This window comes from Chamaea fasciata, unplaced genomic scaffold (genome assembly GCF_029207755.1).
Source record: "Chamaea fasciata isolate MVZ Bird 193981 ecotype frontalis unplaced genomic scaffold, bChaFas1.0.hap1 SCAF_20, whole genome shotgun sequence".
NCBI lineage: Eukaryota > Metazoa > Chordata > Aves > Passeriformes > Sylviidae > Chamaea > Chamaea fasciata.
The window spans coordinates 2,377,316-2,398,946 of NW_027094105.1; the positions used below are offsets into that span (position 1 = coordinate 2,377,316).

Here is a 21,631-nt window from a genome sequence, read left to right on the forward strand (position 1 = left end):
ACCCAGAGACATCCCTGCCTCATCCAGAGACATCCCTGCCTGACCCAGAGACATCCCTGCCTGACCCAGAGACATCCCTGCCTCATCCAGAGACACCCTTACCTCATCCAGAGACATCCCTGCCTCATCCAGACATCCCTGCCTGACCCAGAGACATCCCTGCCTCATCCAGAGACACCCTTACCTCATCCAGAGACATCCCTGCCTCATCCAGAGACACCCTTACCTCATCCAGAGACATCCCTGCCTGACCCAGAGACATCCCTGCCTCATCCAGACATCCCTGCCTGACCCAGAGACATCCCTGCCTCATCCAGAGACATCCCTGCCTCATCCAGAGACATCCCTGCCTGACCCAGAGACATCCCTGCCTCATCCAGAGACACCCTTACCTCATCCAGAGACATCCCTGCCTCATCCAGACATCCCTGCCTGACCCAGAGACATCCCTGCCTCATCCAGAGACACCCTTACCTCATCCAGAGACATCCCTGCCTCATCCAGAGACACCCTTACCTCATCCAGAGACATCCCTGCCTGACCCAGAGACATCCCTGCCTCATCCAGACATCCCTGCCTGACCTAGAGACATCCCTGCCTCATCCAGAGACATCCCTGCCTCATCCAGAGACACCCTTACCTCATCCAGAGACATCCCTGCCTGACCCAGAGACATCCCTGCCTCATCCAGAGACATCCCTGCCTGACCCAGAGACATCCCTGCCTCATCCAGAGACATCCCTGCCTGACCCAGAGACATCCCTGCCTCATCCAGAGACATCCCTGCCTCACCCAGAGACATCCCTGCCTCATCCAGAGACATCCCTGCCTGACCCAGAGACATCCCTGCCTCATCCAGAGACATCCCTGCCTGACCCAGAGACATCCCTGCCTCATCCAGAGACATCCCTGCCTCATCCAGAGACATCCCTGCCTCATCCAGAGACATCCCTGCCTCATCCAGAGACATCCCTGCCTGACCCAGAGACATCCCTGCCTGACCCAGAGACATCCCTGCCTCACCCAGAGACATCCCTGCCTCATCCAGAGACATCCCTGCCTCATCCAGAGACACCCTTACCTCATCCAGAGACATCCCTGCCTGACCCAGAGACATCCCTGCCTCATCCAGAGACATCCCTGCCTGACCCAGAGACATCCCTGCCTCATCCAGAGACACCCTTACCTCATCCAGAGACATCCCTGCCTCATCCAGACATCCCTGCCTGACCCAGAGACATCCCTGCCTCATCCAGAGACACCCTTACCTCATCCAGAGACATCCCTGCCTCATCCAGAGACACCCTTACCTCATCCAGAGACATCCCTGCCTGACCCAGAGACATCCCTGCCTCATCCAGACATCCCTGCCTGACCCAGAGACATCCCTGCCTCATCCAGAGACATCCCTGCCTGACCCAGAGACATCCCTGCCTCATCCAGAGACATCCCTGCCTCATCCAGAGACATCCCTGCCTCATCCAGAGACATCCCTGCCTGACCCAGAGACATCCCTGCCTCATCCAGAGACATCCCTGCCTCACCCAGAGACATCCCTGCCTCATCCAGAGACATCCCTGCCTCATCCAGAGACACCCTTACCTCATCCAGAGACATCCCTGCCTGACCCAGAGACATCCCTGCCTCATCCAGAGACATCCCTGCCTGACCCAGAGACATCCCTGCCTCATCCAGAGACACCCTTACCTCATCCAGAGACATCCCTGCCTCATCCAGACATCCCTGCCTGACCCAGAGACATCCCTGCCTCATCCAGAGACACCCTTACCTCATCCAGAGACATCCCTGCCTCATCCAGAGACACCCTTACCTCATCCAGAGACATCCCTGCCTGACCCAGAGACATCCCTGCCTGACCCAGAGACATCCCTGCCTCATCCAGAGACATCCCTGCCTCATCCAGAGACATCCCTGCCTCATCCAGAGACTGCCCTGCCTCATCCAGACACCCCCTGCCTGACCCAGAGACATCCCTGCCTCACCCATCTGGGAGGGAAGAGCCACGTGTGGCTTTGTCCCTTCTCCAGCTGGGAATGGGATGGAGGAGCTGAGCTCCTGTCCCGCTGCTGCTGCCCTGGCTGGGAGCGTTGGAGTCAGTGCAGGAAGGGCCCCGGCTCCTGGTGAGTGGCAGCAGGTGACAAAGCCTGGCCAGCACCTGTGGCTGTGCCCTGCCAGGACCCTGTCCTGCCCCAGCCTTCTCCTCTGTGCTGCTGGAGACATCCCAGGTGAGGCTGGGTCACCCTGCCTGCAGCCCTGGTGAGGATGGACACAAAACCTGTCACAGCATCCCCAAACCCAACCAATTCCACCACCAAAGCCACCCTGGAGATACCCACAGAGATCCCAGTGAGTGACCTGGGGGGCAAATGATTCCCTCTGTTGTTCTTGTGCCTTTTTCTCCCTTGCAGAGGAACCAAAGGCAAGGACATCAACACCATCAAGTCCCTGCGGGTCCTGCGTGTCCTCAGGCCTCTGAAGACCATAAAACGGCTACCAAAACTAAAGGTTAGAAAATAACCCAAATTTTTCCTTCTCTGGAGGTTTCTGGCTGATCTGAGTGGGAGCTGGTGGACTCCACCTAATCCAGGTTGTTTCTGTTGCTTTTATTTCGTTGCCACGAATCTCTTTTGCCAGGTGAGCGCAAACAGCTGGGCAGACGTTGAGCAAATGTCAAACACTCGGGTGCTTTTGCAAACACCGTGGGCAATGCTAGGGATTCTTGTGAATCCACAGGAAAATAAAACCTCTACAAAGAGAAAAAAATGCAAATAAATTAAATTACAGTTCGTAAGTGGGACGCTCTTGGATGTGATAAAGGAGAAAATGGGGTTGGGAGGGTTTGGCTTTCCCTAGAGATTTTAACATTAATATTTCCACAGGCTGTCTGAAGAGATTTGTCATTGCTATGGGAGAAGCTTTAACTTATTCATCTTTCTATTAAAGAATCCATCGTTCAGGGGTTTACCTAAACTGATAACACTGATCTAAAAAATCAAATAAATTTAATGGCCTGTGATTACTCATCCAACACCAACAATCTGAGGGACAGCCAGGCCCTGCAAAGAGAAAATGGAAGGAGTTAACAAAACTTAATTATTTCTGAAGTTTAGGGACTCTTCAATATCTTTTGTGGGCTGTTTTCTGTGAGAGCTGGGGAAAAAGCATTGGAGTGTTTTGGAAGGGTGAAAATGTGTTTGAAAATTCTTGTTTTCACATCAAAATAAGGCTCAGCTCTTCTGTAGATTTGCTTTTGTCTGAGCCCACCATCCATGCTTAAATAATTTTAGTTTTATGCACGCTAAATTTATCAGAAAAGGAACATTGATGTTGAACCATGTCGAAATTTTATGTAGGATTTCTGGGCTGATCAGAGAGATTTCCATCAGGATTCCTGGGCTGATCAGAGAGATTTCCATCAGGATTCCTGGGCTGATCAGAGAGATTTCCATCAGGATTCCTGGGCTGATCAGAGAGATTTCCATCAGGATTCCTGCGCTGATCAGAGAGATTTCCATCAGGATTCCTGGGTTCAGCAGAGAGATTTCCATCAGGATTCCTGGGCTGATCAGAGAGATTTCCATCAGGATTCCTGGGCTGATCAGAGAGATTTCCATCAGGATTCCTAGGCTGATCAGAGGCATTCCCATCAGGATCCCTGGGCTGATCAGAGAGATTTCCATCAGGATTCCTGGGTTGCATCAGGAGTGTAATTCTGTGAATGATTCACTTCCATTCAGAGGAACAGGAGCAGGATTGTACAAACCCTGTGCTTGGGCAGGGACTGCTCAATTTCTGGTATTATGACAAACTTCTGACTAAAATGAAACTGCAAATTACTTGTAATGAATCAGGGCCTCATACCCACGTAGGAAATGGATTTGAGCAGTTCTTTGCAGGGAGTTCAGGAGTGTACATGCTGACTACATTAGTCACACCTCATTTTGACAGCTCTTTAGAAACCTATTTATTCAAAGCATTTGGTTGTTTTGTTTCTGCTATTTTTTTTTCCTTATTATTCCAACACTTTTTACCCAGCCACTGGAAGTAAAATCAAAACAAGTGCAATTTTCATTTTATAATGAAATGTTTGCTCAGGACTAATATTGTCTTGACAAGCTGTGATTGTCTTTATAAATGTTATGAGCAGCATCAGAAAATTCAGTGGCACAGCCAAAGTTGTGGATAAAGCAGGAGACGAAGGAAGCTGGAGTTAGTTCTCACAGCTTTGAGAAGTGAAAATCCATCCAAGCGTCCATGGGTTGTGGGATGGGTAATGAGTCCCAAATGAGAGACATTTAGGTGAGATATTGGGAAGGAATTGTTCCCTGGGAGGGTGCTGAGGCCCTGGAATAGAATTCCCAGAGAAGCTATGGCCGCCCCTGGATCCCTGGAAGTGTCCATGTCCAGGCTGGATGGGGCTTGGAGCAGCCTGGGACAGTGGAAGGTGGGAATGAGATGATCTTTAAGGTCCCTTCCAACCCAAACACTTCTGTGATTCCCACAGTGTAGTTAAATGGTGGATGCCAAGATTTCGGATTAATTTTTCCTTTCTTCCCGTGGATGCTGATGCGAGAAATCAAACAGCAGCACAGTGTCCGTGTGAAACTAAGTCACACAAATTTCTCACACTGGCCTGAGAAATGGTGAGGAGGAATTCAAACAGCCCTTGGAGAAAGTAAAACAACTTTTGTAGGTGTTGTTTGTCTCCCTGTTGTTTACTTGCAAGAAACAATTGAGGGGTGTTGTTCCTAACTGTCCAGTGATGGTGGTGTGTTGGTTTGCTGCCCAGTGAAACTTTATTCTCTCGGAACTGTCTATAAAAGAGGATTTCAAAGAGTAAAGCTCGCTCTCACTTGCTAACGAGCTGGAGAGCCTTGTGTGGTTTCTACCGCCGTTCCTAATTAGAGCGACATCTTCCCACGCCTTGACCTTGTCCCCCTGCACCCCCAGGCTGTCTTTGACTGCGTGGTGAACTCCCTGAAGAACGTCCTCAACATCCTCATCGTCTACATGCTCTTCATGTTCATCTTCGCCGTCATCGCTGTGCAGCTCTTCAAGGGCCGCTTCTTCTACTGCACCGACGAGTCCAAGGAGCTGGAGAAGGACTGCAGGTACAGCTGGGAGCAGGGAATGTGGGAGGGAGCAGCTCCCTCCAGCTCCCCAGGCTGGCCCAAAGGCAGGGATTTGCTGATCTCCTGTAAATAAGAGCAAGGATTCAGCACAGGTACCCTGGAGGTGAATTTTCCTTTCTTTTTCTTTAAGAGCTCTGTCATTCCCAGCTCTGATCTTCAGGATACAGGGGAGGCAGCTTCTTTCCTGGGAAAGCTGAGTGCGATTTTTGAGAAGGGATTTTGATAGTGTGACTCCTCTTTCCACCTGTTGTCTCGATTCTTAGAGCTCCTATGAATTAGAAAAACACACTGAATAAATAATCAGAAGCGTGGGACGTTAAAGAGCTACTAATTAGCGAGGAGAAGACAGGATGTGAACATCTTAAAAGCCCTGTCATGCTTTGTCCTTCCCAGCAGGCTGGCAAGGTGTGTTACTCTACAGTGTGCATCTCATTAGCTTTTTTCTTGGCACCTAAAGCACCTCCTCAGCACTGTCCTGCTCTGCCCGTCCCTTTCCTGCTGCCTGGCACCTGCAGGGCCCGTCCCTGGTGGGATCCTGGGGGCTGTCACTGCAGTTCTTCCTTGGAAAAATGCAGATAAATTACAGAAAGAAATGTGAAATTGCAGAATAGGGTAGGTTGGAGAGGGTTGTGCACGTGCCAGGCCCCTCAAAGTGGGATACATTTAGGAATTAGATGCAGTCCTGGAGCAGGAGCCAGAGTTGTTTCCCCATCAAGCAGAAGTTTTTCTGTGGGGTCAGACAATTGAGGGGCAGACATGGTGTTAATGGCTGGCTTTGCCTAATGAATTAAAGAATGCCCTGATTAAAATTTCTTTCCTTTTCAGATGTTAGGTCCAGTTCCCATGGCTAAAACTGGCTCAAAAATTGGACTTACTTCTGTCATGGACTTTGAGGGAGTCCCTTTGTCTTTAACCCACAGCACAGTCCAGACTGTGCTGCTGGAGCTTTCCAATACTCCTGACTCCTGTGAAATGCCTGATCTGCTTTAATTCTCTCATTGGCTCTGAATCTCTTTTCCCTAGGGGTCAGTACCTCGATTATGAAAAAAATGAGGTGGAGGCACAGCCCAGGGAATGGAAAAAATACGAGTTCCACTACGACAACGTGCTCTGGGCTCTGCTCACGCTCTTCACCGTGTCCACAGGGGAAGGGTGGCCAACGTGAGTACCTGGCTCTGGCAGGGGCTGATGGTGCAGGTAAAGCAAGTCCCCAGAACTCTGAGGGGCAGCAGGTGACCTGGGAAATGAGAAAAACCTTCTATCAGCTAAGTTTTGTGTGATTCTTGGGTGAACCAGCAGGCAGAGCTCTGCGTTTTCTTGGTGCCCTTCTGAGCTTGCACAGGGACGCTCAGAAAGTTTTCAGCTTTTGCTTCAGGCTTTTGGTCTCACACACCTTTCTCAGGGGTAAAACTGATAATGGAAATGGTGAAAAACGAAGGGGGAAAAGTGTTGTGAGCTCTGCTGAAAGTCTGCTGGGCGTGACAGGCCCCAAATGACATTTCCTGTTCAGCACATGACTTTATTTTGGCACATGTGGAGAGTGCAGTGTGTGGCCAGGGCTTCTCAGCCTCCACGTTCAGCTCTTTCATAAAATAAAGACTAAAACAGCATCAGCCTCCCTTTTCCAGTCCCTCACTGTGTTCCCCTGCGTGGATGTCATCAACACCTCTCTTTTCCCACTCTTACTCCATCCCTGTTGACCAGAGAAGAGAAGCCAGATCCAGCTGGATCCTCTCCCCTTGGCCAGGGGGGATCAGTGGATCTGGACACAGCAAATCCTCCACCATTCTGCACAATGGTGAGAACAAAAGGTTTCCCTAAAAATATCCTCAAAGAAAACTTCTTCCCATCCTCCTGGGCGGGAGCAAGCTTTTCCTGAGCATATGTGGAAAACCCTGCACGTGAGTGAAGGCCAGGCAGTGATTCTCAGGGGGTCCTTGGTGCTTCCCAGGGGTTGTGTTGACCTTTCCTCTCTCTTTGCATTTGCTTGCAGTGTGCTGAAGCACTCGGTGGATGCCACCTACGAGGAACAGGGGCCCAGCCCTGGCTACAGGATGGAAATGTCCATCTTTTACGTGGTCTATTTTGTTGTCTTCCCTTTTTTCTTTGTCAACATCTTTGTGGCGTTAATCATCATCACCTTCCAGGAGCAAGGAGATAAAGTGATGTCAGAGTGCAGCCTCGAGAAAAACGAGGTACCCACCTCTTCTGACTCCAGAGTTGGTGTTCCAGGGGCTCAGAGCACCTGGATACTGGTGCACAGCCACTCCCCATTCCCCCTGGGAACGCTGGGGGAACTGGAGACCAGTGGCTATTGAAGGGTGTGTGGTGCAGAGACCAAAGCAATGAGTGCCTGTTTCAGTTTCTGCTTTAAAACAAAACCAGGGAGAGCCCCCAGGTGCTTCCTGTCACACATCCCCCTGGAGCACCCAAAGGGAGGATGGATATTCCCTGGCACAGGGTGCCCAGAGAAGCTGCCCCTGGATCCCTGGAAGTGTCCAAGGCCAGGCTTGGAGCACCCTGGGATAGCGGAAGGTGTCCCTGCCCAGGCACTGGATGGGCTTTAAGGTCCTTTCCAGCCCAAACCATTCCATGATTTTATGGTTTGCTCAAGTGTTGAGGGGTAGAAGGAGACAAACCTTGAGGCCAGACCTCAGAAACCAAACTGAGGTTCAGCTGCTGTGGCTGCCCAGAGGAAAACTCCTCTCTCCATGCTGGTTTTGTGCCTGGCTGGGATCTGTCCTCCTGGCAGCAGCCAAAAGGAGATGCCTTGAGAAGGGTGTAAGACCAGGGCAAGAAGCTCTGAGGCTTTTCTTTAATGCCCCCAAAATTACCATTGTTTTCCACTCAGGGACCTCCTGAGCTGGTTTATCTTTAGTTACTGGCATCTGTGTATCTTCCTTCCGTGGGTGTATCCAGTTTCCCTCTCAATCCATGCAGATTTTTAGCATCTGCAGCATCCTTCCTCCAGGGCCCCACAGCCTCAACGACCTCTTTTTGGGAAGAACCATCTCTTTTCATATATTTTGAAACTGATTTTTGATGAAAAGAGATGAATTTTTAAGCGATTTTTAATTAGTTCCTTGTTTGTCTAAATGAACAAAAAGTCCAAAATAAAGCAGAATATTTAGGGAGCTTTATCTGTGTTATTCTCCAACTGAGCAGAAAGCGATTTCAGACTTGGAATTCTAATGTAAATCTGAGATGAGAAAATGCTCCAGAATCAAAACCTCTTGTCAAAAGCAATTTTTATCACAGCTTTATACTCAAAATAAAGTGAACAGAAGTAGCCAGTGAAGGGGATGTCTGAGAGTTCCCCCCAGTGCTTTTGGTGGATAATTGACTGGTAAATTCAGTTCTCATTTTATGAAACATTCTGAGCTGTTCAGGTGTTGCTGTGTGTGGGGACACACACCCGAGTTCCACAATACCTTATAAAAACACAAATAACATCTGCACCAATCCTCTGGTTCCTACAATCACCCATCAGGGGGAATTGGAAGTGATTTTAGAAGTGGGAAGGGATCAGGACCTAGGAGGGGCTGGGCTGTATGGCAGTGTGGTAGGACTGCAAGGGGCATTGCAATGTTCTGGGGTAAATATTCCAGGAAACTTGGTCAGGATTTGGGGATCCTGTGCTGCATTTCACAGGAACGATCAGTACTCACCTGGTGTAAATGCTCTGCTCACTCTCCAAGCCACGTCCCCATGGATAAAGACTTCCAGCCCTTTTTTTCTGGCATCTTTTCATCCCCTTTTTGTTTTGTAGAGGGCCTGCATAGACTTTGCCATAAGTGCCAAGCCCCTGACCCGCTACATGCCTCAGAACAAGCAATCCTTCCAGTACAAGATGTGGAAATTCGTGGTGTCCCCTCCCTTTGAGTATTTTATCATGGTCATGATTGCTCTCAACACCATCGTCCTCATGATGAAGGTGAGTGGGATCTTCCTGAATCTTGGAATTTTGAGCTGTTGTCTGGAGAGACTCACCCCGAGAGCTGGGGGGAGCGCTCAGCAGAGCAGCCACCACTCCCCATGAGCCTGCTGGGATTCCTTTGGCCCGAGGGAAACTTCTGCAGGTCCAGGAAGACTTCTTCAGTGCTGGCAATGCCATGGACATTTAAATGGGAACTCAGCCTCAAGGGAGGTGGGTTAGCTGGGATCAGATCCCACCAGTGGGATTAACAGTGGTGGTTGGGCTCAGCCCCTTTGGTGTGTGAACATGGGATGGGAACTGGGATCTGCAGGTCCTGACCTGCAGCTCAGCCTGGGCCTTCTCCTGCTGAGCAGGGTCTTGGGGCTGCTCAAAGTCCAGTCAGGCCATGGAAAGTCAAACTAAAAAAAGTAGGTTTAGATGGGATATTGGGAAGGAATTGTTCCCTGGGAGGGCAGCCAGGCCCTGGCACAGGGTGCCCAGAGAATCTGTGACTGCTCCTGGATCCCTGGAAGTGTCCCAAGGCCAGGTTGGAGGGAGTTGGAGCAGCCTGGGACAGTGGGAGGTGTCCCTGCCCATGGCAGGAGTGGCACTGGGTGATCTTTAAGGTCTCTTCTAACCCAAGCCATTCTGTGATTCTGTGAATTTACTCAATTCCGGAAGAGCATCAGGCTCCTGGGATGTGATGCAGAGTGGGGGAAGAGACACAGAGGAATGATGTCCCCTCCTATCCCTTGCCTGTCTTAGAGAATCTTCACAGTCAAGGGGTGCCCATCTTTTTAGTGGAGGACACACAGTTCTGCACTTGTCCTCTGGGTTTGGGAATGCCCTTCCTCTCTCCCGGTCCGTGCTGTGCTTACAGGGGGATGTCCCTCGGCAACAGTCTCCATTTCTGGGGATATTCCAGCTGCCCCCTCAGTACAGGGTGGAGCAAGAGAGACAGGAATAACTGTGTTGTAACCCCAAATCCCACTGAAAGTGAGCACAGAATCCTGACTAAAGCCAGCAGGAATCAGCTGGGAAAGGTTTTACTCTGTCAGTGATCTGCCAGTAACAGCCTTTCCTCCATCCCGCTTCAGTTCTATGATGCTCCAGAAGCATACGAAGAAATGCTGAAATGCCTGAATATTGTGTTTACATCCATGTTTTCCATGGAATGTGTGCTGAAGATCATTGCCTTTGGTGTGCTGGTAGGTGCCTTCCTCCTTCTCCTCCACCTCTTTCCTCTCTCTGCGAAATGCTCGCGTTTCGTGATGCGCATTTAAAAACAAGCAAACAAAAAAACCCCCCGACGTGTGCTGGCAAAAAGAAAATAACCCCTGGATCCCTCTATTCCCCTTGTGTTCTCGTTTGGCAGAATTATTTCCGAGATGCCTGGAATGTCTTTGATTTTGTAACAGTGTTGGGAAGTATTACTGATATTTTAGTAACAGAGATTGCGGTAAGTACAGTTTGCTCAATTTATTTCATTTATAAACAAAGCTGTGCCCTGTCAAGACACTGAACCTTCTCCCTTACCAGCCTCATTCCCTGGAGCTGCCTCTGGGAGTCATGATGGCCTTGGCTGACCCTGTTTCATGAGCTCTGCTTCTCCATGGAGCTGAGCACAGCTGTCTGCCCCAAAGAGAGAAAGCTCTGATGAGAAGCACAGTGCTCGTGACTCTGCCAGGAAGCAGCTCCCTCTCTCCTGCAGAAAACTGCTCTATCCCCAGGCCTTTTCTGCCTGTTCATGGAAAAATCCTGCTGAATTGAGAGAGGGAAAAGACCAAAGGGATTCTGCTGTGTTGATGTGGGAGGTTTTTTGCAGGGCACATGTCTGGCCCTTGGGGTTCCTGCCCAGTCTGGGTCACGGGGCAGGGTGAGGGTGAAGGGAAGTGACAGGGACACTGAGACAGTGGGAAGGGAAGAGGTGAAGAGTCTGGACTGGAGGAATGTTCCTGTCACAAAAGCTTTGTGGGGCACTGAATAACCAAACAGCTATCCCACAGGATTTCTGGCCAGCCCTACAAGGGCTGCTGTCTCCCTGCTAACAAGTCTTGGATATCTCACAGAGTGGTCAGACTTGTCATTAAAGTCTGAAGGATTTTTCCATCAGGGCAGCCAATGTCTGTCTCAATCCCCGACAGTCTGATTTTACCCCATGTATAATTTGTCCTCTCCCAGTGCATGTTGTAGCTGATGATGTATCAGAGTGTGATGAATTTGAACTTGACCATAACCTTTTTTCCTCAGTCCCAGGGGTTTGCCTCTAGATCTGTTTTGTGTGTGCTCAGAACTGTGCTCCCCACGTTCCTTTACAGGTGGTGGTGAAGACCATGTGACTGTTTCTAACGCAATGCATTTTTATTTAACCTCCTTGGTACAAAACAACGCACAACCCCCCCAGGTTTTCCTCCCCATGTAAATGATGTTCATTTATCTGCTGGTGAATCCTATGTTGTAGCCTTTGGATTTTGTTTTCAGTGCAGCCAGGCTAAAGTTATTCAGCTCACCCTCTCTGAGTGCTGTGGGAAGGCACAGGGTGCTTGTCCCCAGTCCCTGTGCCATGGGATGTGTTTTCTTGCCAAGGGCACCCAAACTTTTGCCATGGTTTGAAAAATTTGTGAAAACATTTGCAAGTCAGCTACAAACAGACTGAAGCTTCTCCACCCCCGCTTTGGGCACTTTTCCTGGGAGGAAGCAGCACTGAGAGCTCACATGGGGTAAGGGAGCCTCTGGTCGCTCCCAAACTGGTGTCTTCTCCTTCGGGGAGGTTTCTACTTCTCAACACCAAGCCCACATGCTGCTAAAATCCTCATTTTTGGAGCCATTTCGCAGGCAGGGAGCGGCCACAGTTAATGGGACATTGCCTCTCCCTCCAGCTCCCACAGGATGGCCCAGCCAGGGAGTTGGATCAGGTTGGGCTGTGAGACATTTCCAGCATCAAAACCTTTGCAGAATCGTGGGAATTACCCCTAAAACCCCAACAGGGCTAAGCTCCCAGGGACCCATGTGCCTTCCCCTTCTCCTCCCAGGGGGGAAAGAAGAGGGTTTTGGGTTTCTGAGGAACTGGATCCATTCAGTCCTTAGAGAGGATTTTTAAAGGTGGTCACCAGATTCCCCTGGCAGTGTCCAACATGGGGCTGATCACAAACATCTCTCATCTAACAGCCAGATGTCCCCAGGACCACTCCAGCCCTGAGCTCTTGGTCCTTTGTTTGTGTCTCTGCTCCCTCTAAATATTCCCCTTCTGCAGCACCCACATGGGGGTTGATGTCTTCTCCCAAGTACGAAGCAGCAAGGCAAAAGGAAACAGCCTCAGGTTGCTCCAGAGGAAGTTTAGGGTGGATATTAGGAGTAATTCATGGAAGAGGTGGTCAGGCACTGGAACAGGTGGAGCCCCTCTCCCTGGAGGGATTTGAAAGCTGTGTGCATGTGGCACTTGGGGACAGCATTTAAAGATGTCCTTGGCAGTGCTGGGGGAATGGTTGGACTCGATGATCTCTGAGATCTTTTCCAACTTGAACAATTCTCTGATTTCTGTGTAGCCACCAGGCCTCCTTCCCAGCTTTTCCCTCAGACAGAGATTGCACAGGGGTCATCCCCTGCCACTTTCCTTTCTAAACTTGGTTTTCAACACTTCTTTGATGAAGCTCCTGCCTGATCTCTCTCCATCCCCACAGGACAGCCACCAGCACATGCTTCCTAAAGCCACACACACCCAGGCCAGCCTCACACAGGGACAGTGGACAGGCATCAGAGGGATCATGCACAGTGCCCTGAGCAGCTCAGGTTGGGGACAGTGATGGCCAGGCCTGAAAATCCCGGCTTAGTTCTGGCACTGAGTGTTGGCAGTGGTGCCCTGAAGATCACACTGATAACAGGATTGATAACAGGACTGGTAACAGGAATTGATAACAGGATTGATAGCGGGATTGGTAATGGCAGCTGGCAGGACACCCCTCATGGAATTCATTCCACTTCAGCCAGTGGAATGCGGTGGATGTGCTCTTGTACCGGGCTCTTCACTGCCACTAAAACCTTCCTGCCCTCAAAGCCAGGCTGGACAGGCCTTGGGGCAACCTGGGACAGTGGAAGGTCCCTGCCTGTGGTAGGGGGTGGAAGGAGATGACCTTTAAGGTCCCTTCCAACCCAAACTATTCCATGGTTTTACGATTCTCCCCTTCCAGTCCTGAGGATGGAAAAGCAGCAGAAGGATGCAGCCCTCTGTTCCTGCCCCATGTGGCCAGCTTTGGGATATTTTGTTAAACTTCAATCTCACCTAATTTAAATAATTCTGGTATTGAGAACCAATGTAGAAAAATGAACCAACAGAACCAGTTTGATCCAATTTTGAACCAATAGTTCCAAAATAGAACCAATTTTAGAAAAATGTAGGAGAAAAGGCCTGGAAGAGCTGATGCAGAGCTGTGAAGGTGCAGGGATGGAGGTGAGGAGCAGGAGGTGCCTCATTCACAGAGCACAGACCAGGGGTGGCCTCTGCCCAACCTCTTTCCCTTTGAAATTCAAGGTAGGGCAGAGCAGGAAATAAGGGCTGGGGATGAGCATCCACTCAGCTGCTGCTGAACCAACCTGTCTTGGTTTGGAAAGACAGGTGTCTACCAGGGAAAGTCAGAGCTTCCCTTGGAATGGAGAATGTGAACCCCCTCCCTCCAAATTATTATAATTTTGCAATTAAGGGGCTTTCAGGCAAAGATACGGGAATAGGAATAACAGTCGTTTACTAGGAATGTTAAAAATAAAAAATGATGTAGTACAAAAAGACAAAGGAACAAAAAGAAAAACACTGACAGAGTCAGAACACGACCTGACACCCTGTTGGGAGGAGGTTGAGAGCAGTCCAATCAGATCCTCCTGCAGTGCCAGATGTGGTTCTGGTGGAGCAGAGATGATCCTGTAGAAGGGTCCAGTGGTGCTGAGATGGGTCCGGTCTCCCTCTGGGAATCCAGTGCACACAGGCTGTGCTGGTGTTCTGAATGCCAGGTTTGATCCAGGCGGGAATGCTGGGCTCCTCCCCCTGGGTGGAGCCTCTCCCCATGGGATGATGGGATTGTATCAGCCCTGCAGTGAGCCTCGATGGCCCATGGACAGCAGATATGCCCTGGAGGGAGGATGGGTCCTGGAAGGGATAAAGAACTCGGCCCCAGCTGGTTTAACAGCTGCCCATTGACAGAAGGCACTCACCCTCTCCCCACCCTGGAGTTAGAAGAGATGAAAAACACCTCCGCAGCCGGTTTCAGCAGATGGCAAATAGAAGACATACTTTTGGTTACATCTTGGATTGTAACCCAAGACACAACACCACCTCACCTTCCTCAGGTCACAAGCAGGGTGCAGGAGCTGTCATGGAGCATGGAATAACCAGAGAGGGGAACAGGGCATGGATCACACTCCCACAGCTGTGTCCCCAGCAGGGAATGGCCCTTTCTCCATGTGCCTTCCTCAGCTCCAGCCTCTCCTCCTCTGCTGGGCAGAGTTTGGGGCAGCCCCTTTAATCCCTCCAACCCTCCTGGCAGCCGTTCCCACAGAGTTTCCTCAGCTGGGAAGTCCAGATGACAGCCACAAGGTGTCCCTGACTGCCAGCCTGCTGTGCCTGTCCCACCACCCTCCAGGTCCCTTGGGAGATGTGACACGGAGCTCAGGCTCACAAATAGTGCCAGAGCACCTTTTTCCTCTGTATTTTCCAGTTAGAAGTGTTCTCCAAAGGTAAATAATCCTGGGTGACCTCACCTTGAGAGACTTGGCTTCCACCAGCCTTGTCTGGTACCTTGAACCCTCTGAGAAGTAAAGACAAAAGGAAAAGAAATGTGTGGATTAATTGCTTGGTTTTAATTTTCCTGGTCATGTCACATGTAATTTACCTTGTGATTGTAGTGGAATATCTATTTTTTTATTTCCTCAGGCAAAAGCATGAATGTCAGTTTTTGTACCCTCAGTAATTGAGGGAAAAGAGGTGGGATTAAAGAAAAGGAGTCCTTGTGGACACAGTTGGCCTTGGGAGGCTGAGGGGGTGTTTGGCAAACTGACATCTATTTCTATGCCTGGAAATATAAAAAACCATCCTGAGAAGTGTTTGTGAATTGTCTCCAAATTTGCATTACAAACTGAAATGCAAATAACAACTGCACTGTCTGTGTTACCTCAAGGATCTCCGAATCCGTTTTGGTTCTAAGCATTTTTTATTTCTGGAGTTCCCATAAAATGACACCTGCCCCGATAGCCCAACGGTTTTTTTCCAGTGAAATTTTTCAGAGTTTCCTTTTTGCTTGCCCTGATTACTCATTTTCTCTTTTGTTTCCTGTTTTTGTTCCTTATTTTCCTTATCTACCTGCTGAATCACGCCATCCAATCAACATACAATGCGAAAACCATGTCTCCGTCTGTATGTTGTGCACCTGCTGCTCAAAAAAAAATATAAAACTTTGTAAATAATCTTGCAAATATCCATCCATGACAACATCACATATAGGACACGGTTGGTTTCATTGAATTTAAACAATTCTTTAAATTCTCTGCTTTGATTTTTCTCTCGTTTTTCTTTGATTTGATCCGGTTTTGGTTTGGTTTTGGTTTTTTTTGTTTGTTTTTTTTTTTTGATGAGAGTTTCGATTGCACTGGTGGAAAAGCCTCACTGCAGCTGCTCCAAAGTGGCTTCTGCCCTGCACCTCCCACCCTGGGCTCATTGGTGACCTGAGCAGTTGCCAATAGCCCGTCCTTGCTCCCTGTGCCACCCCCTGTGCCAAAGGGGACACTGCCACTTGCTTTATTTCCATGGGAAATGGGAGGAGATGGCCAGGGAAGGATGTTATGCCCCTGGAAACGCTGGGGTTTGGAGGTGGTGGTACCAAATTCAGCTCTCTGGAAGTGGGTTTGGCTTCTTTTAGGATGAGAGGATGGAGCTTTCTGCTGAAGGAAGCACCTGACAGCCTTACAGGTGTTTTAACCTGTGTATCATAAGGCGAAAAATATTCTGGGGTGATGGCAGACTTGCTTCCCTCAAATTAAAAATGATGGGAAAGAAGGATCTAAAATTGGAAAATTCTCTGTGACACCAAACAAAGAAGAACCCGTTTTGCCACCACAGTGGACACAGAGTCACTGCGTGCAAACCCAAAACCACAGGTAAAATGAATAAATCATGTTACAACCAGAGCTGGAAAGTACCAGGAACCAGATCCCACTGGGAATTCAGTGCCAAGGTGCAAATTTATTCCAAAAATGCCTTTGGAAATACTGACCTTTATCTTTGAAAATCACCAAATAGACAAAAGAGAATCCATTAAAAAAAATGCAATCAGAAATATATATATATATATATTTCCATTCTTAATTATCTTGGCTATGGTTGATAACACAAATGAGACCAAAAGCTTCTCAAAAATCCTTGCTCAGCCACCTGCCACCAGCTCTTGGATCTGTGAACATCCACGTTTCCTGCTGCACAGTTGCTGTTAAGAAAGAAATCAGGGTGAATTTTTATTTCCAGGCTACACAGAAGCTCCATGGATTTTTGTGGAGGGTTCTGGGGGGGAATTTTCTGCTGGGATGCAGCAGAGGAAAAGACAATGTGTAAGTTCAAAGCTTGCCCAGTGCAAGCCAAGAAGGGAATCCTCCATGGTGCTGGATCCCTTCCAGATGTGCAGGAGCAGTCAGGATAAATTTGAAGACACTGCTGCACACCTGGCCCAGGCAGCACAGCAAAGGGCTCTGGCATTAGCTGTGAACATACAAATATATCGGGGCAAAAGAAGTTTGCTAAGTTTTGGCTGCTGTCCGTGCTACAGGTTAAAAATTGAAAAGCTCATCCTGCACTTTGCTGGGATTGGGGTCATTATTCCATAGAGACAGATCCAGGCTCCTTCAACCACTCGGCATCCAAGGGAGGCCTTTGGAGCACCACATCCTCCCCTGGAGCTGCTGCAGTGACACAGCAGGAGCAGCAAAGCTGAGAGGAATCCTGGAGAGGAGCAGCTGAGGGCACTGGGATTGTCCAGCTGGAGCAGACTGAGGGCAGAGCTCCCCGGGGGCTGCAGCTCCTCCCGAGGGGCAGCTCCCATCTCTGCTCTGGGACAGGGCCAGGAGCCAGGGAAGGGCTGGAGCTGGGCCAGGGCAGGCTCAGGCTGCAGAGCAGGGAAAGGTTCTTCCCCCAGAGGGTGCTGGGCACTGCCCAGGCTCCCCAGGGAATGGGCACGGCCCCGAGGCTGCCAGAGCTCCAGGAGCCTTTGGACAGCGCTGCCAGGGATGCCCAGGGTGGGATTGTTGGGGGGTCTGAGCAGGGACAGGGGCTGGGCTGGGTGATCCTGGTGGGTCCATCCAGCTCAAGATCTTCTGTGATTCTGTGAAGTAGGGAATGAGGAGAGTTGTGGGCATCACACACAAAATAACTTTTCCGGCATTCCTGACTTAGGATGGGAGGACTGATGGGATGTCCCTCCAAAGGCAGAGTCCTTGAGACACAGACAAGGGTGGCAAAAATCTTCAGCCTCTTAAAATCAGCAGTGGGTTCCCCAAGTTCTAGATGAAGCCAAGACCCGGTGCAAGCTTCAAGAAAACTTCCTCAGTGCTGGCAGCACCATGGACATTTAAATGGGAACTCAGCCTTTTCCTCATCAGTAATTCCTTAACTAATTACTTAATGAGGTGATTCTTGTTGATGCCAGATGAAGCGAAGTCCTAAAGCTTCCTGAGTGATCCTGTTCTTGGCTTGGTCAAACACCTCTTCCTGCAGCTTCTTCTGCATCCCTGCGGACAGAGGGAGCAGCTCCTGTGCTGGGCAGGAAACCACTCTGCTGCTGAAGGCCCTGGGGAACAGATCCAGGCAGTGCCTGTGCCCTCATCTTCATGCTTTCCTGCTTTTCAGTATGGAAAACTCTGGAGCCCCAAAAGAACTGGGACATGGAGGTCTTGGAGTCCAGAGGCTGGAGCCCCTCTGCTCTGGAGCCAGGCTGGGAGAGCTGGGGGCGCTCACCTGGAGCGGAGAAGCTCCAGGGAGAGCTCAGAGCCCCTGCCAGGGCCTGAAGGGGCTCCAGGAGAGCTGGAGAGGGACTGGGACAAGGGATGGAGGGACAGGACACAGGGAATGGCTTCCCACTGCCAGAGGGCAGGGCTGGATGGGAGATTGGGCAGGAATTGTTCCCTGGGAGGGTGGGCAGGCCCTGGCACAGGGTCCCCAGAGCAGCTGTGGCTGTCCCTGGATCCCTGGCAGTGTCCAAGGCCAGGCTGGACACTGGGGCTTGGAGCAGCCTGGGACAGTGGGAGGTGTCCCTGCCCACGTGAGGGGCTGGGACCGGATGATCTTTAAGGTCTCCTCCAACCCAAACCATCTGGGATTGGATGGATGATAAAATTCTAAAGCTCTGGTGCCTGCTGTGAGCACCGTGAGCATCTGTGCAACAGGAAAGCAAAAAAACCAAAACAACCTGGAATGGATGACTTTGCTAACCCAGATACCAGATGTGTGCATGGCACAGAGGTGGCTCAGCGAGAGGAGAATTGATGCCAAAAACTGTTTTACCCGAGAAATACGGCAATGTGGAGTTTCCCCTTTGGCTGCATGCCGTCCCAAATCCTGCCTGGAGAGTGGAGGTGTGGGAGGGAGGGTTTTCTCTGTGGGATGCTGAGGGTACCACACACGTGGAGCCCTTGCAGCCACCACCAGCGTGGGGAATTTGCCTCTCTCCGGGCAATGCTGAGAACGTTCCTTCCAACAGCCCCAGGGTGTCGGTGATGGGGGATTTTCCTGGGTTGGGAGTGACCCCACATGGAGCCGAGGTTTTCACTGCTCTTTAGGAAGTGGCAATTCCAGAGTCAAATAGGGAATGTGGGGGGAAAAAAGAAATCTGTGGATTGTTTGTCCATCTAAATCCCAGGGAATGGGGGGGTCACAGACATAACTGCACAGTCTTGAACCCTTTCCCCATTTCTATCCCTTCCTAACCCTGCACTCCCTCAGTTTTCAGGGAGCCCAGCCTAAAGCAGGTGTTAAACATCCTGCCAGCTGTGATGATGAGGTTTTAGCAGAGCCTGAGCAGGACAATGTCCCTGCTGTTGGGCTGCAGTTATGTGGGAAGAGGGAGATCCCACAGGATCCCGCAGAGGTGGATCCTGTGCCCCTGCTCCTCCTTGGAGCCTAAGGATTGTGCACAGGAAAGATCTGCCTTGAGCATTGCTCTGCAGTTAAAATCAGACTTTCAGGCCTAAGTGCTGCCAGCATTACACATGAGGGCTGATCCAGTTCCCACTCTGGGGAGATTTTCCTGATTAAAAGGGCTCATGGTTAAACCTCTGCCCTGCCCTGGGACTGCCTCACAGTGGGACCAGGGGAAGAAGAACCCCATTAGTGATGGTCCCCATTACCCAGCTGGCTTCAGCTCTGCCCCAGGGGCCTTCCCCGGCCCTGCCCTGCTCAGGTGAGTGCAGCTGGACTCTTTTGAAGGGAAGGTAAGCGCTGTGAACACAAACCTGGAGCTGATGCTGAGACAAAACGAACATTTTCAGTGCCTGTTTCACTGCCCAACCCAGGGGAATCCTCGCTCGTGCTTTGCCTGCCAGAGATGGCTTCTGTTGCTGGCTTGAATGAGCTCAGTGTTGTCTGCTCCTTCATTGAACATCCCTGTGCTTTTCTCTTTTCTCTTTATTTGAAGATTGAGTCTGATTTTGGGTCTGTGCCTAACTCTGAGCTGCTTGTGTTTTTAACCTGAGAGAAACCGAGTGCATGCCTGAGACTGAGTTCTGGAACTCTTTGATGGGATTGGTGGAATGCAATGCTAATGGCCCCAAAACTGAGCTGGCATTGAAAGAATCCATAGATCCAACAAGCCCCCCAATTTCAGCATGAGCTCTGTAGACAAATGAGCAAGAAATGTGGGTCAGTTCAATGTGACTTCTGGTAAAACAATAATCCAAGGGAAATACAATTTTTGCTCATCTTTACCAAGCAGAGCTCTTTATGATTATATTTGCTGCTTCACTGCTCAATAGTTTAAAGTGGGATGTTTTCTCTCTTTAGCTCACTCAGTCAAATAAGTGGCTGTGATCAGAGATCCACAAAAAAGCGAATTATGGAAAGGGGGAATATTTTTCCATCTCCTTAAAATAGGAGGGCAAGAGGGATCTGGCTTTTGCATGTTTTGTTTTGGAAAGAACCCTCTCTAGATTAGCTCATTGGGGTAAGAATCCTCTTTTCCCCGAAGGAGAGAAAAAAAAAATGGGGTGAGGGGTGGGGAAAATCCTAGAAAACAAATGAAAATCAGAACCTGCCTCCAGCAGTTCTTTGATCCACTTGTGCAGACACATTTAAAAAGAATTTGGAAAACCAGCAGGTTCCTAAGGCATCCTCCTGCTGGTGAAAGCTCAACCTCCCCAATTGACTCGCTGCCCTTGATCCATCTTCCAAACAATCTTCTGGTGCCGGTTCTCCTTGGCAAACCTGTCCAGTTACACATACAGACATTGAAAACCTCCAGGTTGGAAAACATCCTCATTCTTCCAGGGATGTTTGAATCTTCACTGGACAATGCCTTTCTTTGTCTTGGCTCAAGTTCAATTCCCTGTCGAAACTCAGCTGACCAAGACTTTCAACCAACCTCATTCCTTTTCAAAAATGAAAATCCGGCACCATCCCCCTCTCCCTGAGTCTTGAGGGGGAGAAAATCTGCCTTGCTCAAAGCAAACCAGCCCTCCAAGGACAGCGTGACAGGGCCTTTTCCTTTTCTCTCATTAGCCCAGTAGCAGAGGGGAGGGGCTCTTGTGGAGAGGGGTTTTCTCATTCTTGCTGCATGTGGAGTGATCTGCACTGACGAATGTTTCTTTTGGAAGGTTTTCTGGTGGCCGATTTGCTGCTTAGATCGTGAAGCTGGTAATTTTAATTTCTTTTTTGCGGGCTGTGGTTTCGGATCGCGGTCGTTTCTGAAGGACACAAAACCTTTACTTTCCGCAGGACAACTTCATCAACCTCAGCTTCCTGCGGCTCTTCCGGGCAGCCAGGCTCATCAAGCTCCTCCGCCAGGGCTACACCATCCGCATCCTGCTCTGGACATTCGTGCAGTCCTTCAAGGTGAGCCTTGGCAATGTGGGAGGAGATTTGGGGACAGGGTCGTGCTTGGAGCGTCTTCCAGTGAGGATCCAAGAGCTTCCCTCCTCTTGGAACGGCCTCTCTGCGCCTCTGCAGAGCGATTACAGGAGTTCAGAATTCAGGAATTCTTCAGGAAGGAGGATTGGTGAGCACTGCCCAGCCACAGGAAGATTAATTCTGCAGAAAATCAAACTGGTTGGTGCCAGGAATATTAATTATTAATTCGACTGGTAGCGTAACAAGGGATATTAATTCTGCTAAAAGTGAACTGGTTCGCAGTGACCATTTCTAGGAATATTAATTCTGCTAAAAATGAGCTGGTGAGCACTGCCCAGCCCCAGGAATACTAATTTCTACAGAAAAGAGAACAGGTTAGCACTGTTCCCCTGAAAGCTGCATTTTGGAGGATGAGGCTCAAGGGCTGCTTGCTCCTGCAGACTCCAGCAAGTGCTCAACGCTCAGGTTGCCCTT

The 21,631-nt window shown here is 49.9% G+C and overlaps 1 protein-coding gene across 1 annotated transcript in view; it reads left to right on the forward strand.

The window, feature by feature from the left end:
* Nucleotides 1–21,631, forward strand: part of CACNA1B (calcium voltage-gated channel subunit alpha1 B) — a 298,701-nt gene that overhangs the window by 237,566 nt on the left and 39,504 nt on the right. Inside the window, exons 26-34 of the mRNA XM_066201321.1 lie at nt 2,430–2,526; nt 4,972–5,132; nt 6,177–6,314; nt 7,147–7,348; nt 8,923–9,087; nt 10,167–10,277; nt 10,445–10,528; nt 15,557–15,562; nt 21,026–21,142. Of these exons, the coding sequence (XP_066057418.1) occupies nt 2,430–2,526; nt 4,972–5,132; nt 6,177–6,314; nt 7,147–7,348; nt 8,923–9,087; nt 10,167–10,277; nt 10,445–10,528; nt 15,557–15,562; nt 21,026–21,142 (1,081 nt within the window). The remainder of the gene's footprint in view (nt 1–2,429; nt 2,527–4,971; nt 5,133–6,176; nt 6,315–7,146; nt 7,349–8,922; nt 9,088–10,166; nt 10,278–10,444; nt 10,529–15,556; nt 15,563–21,025; nt 21,143–21,631) is intronic.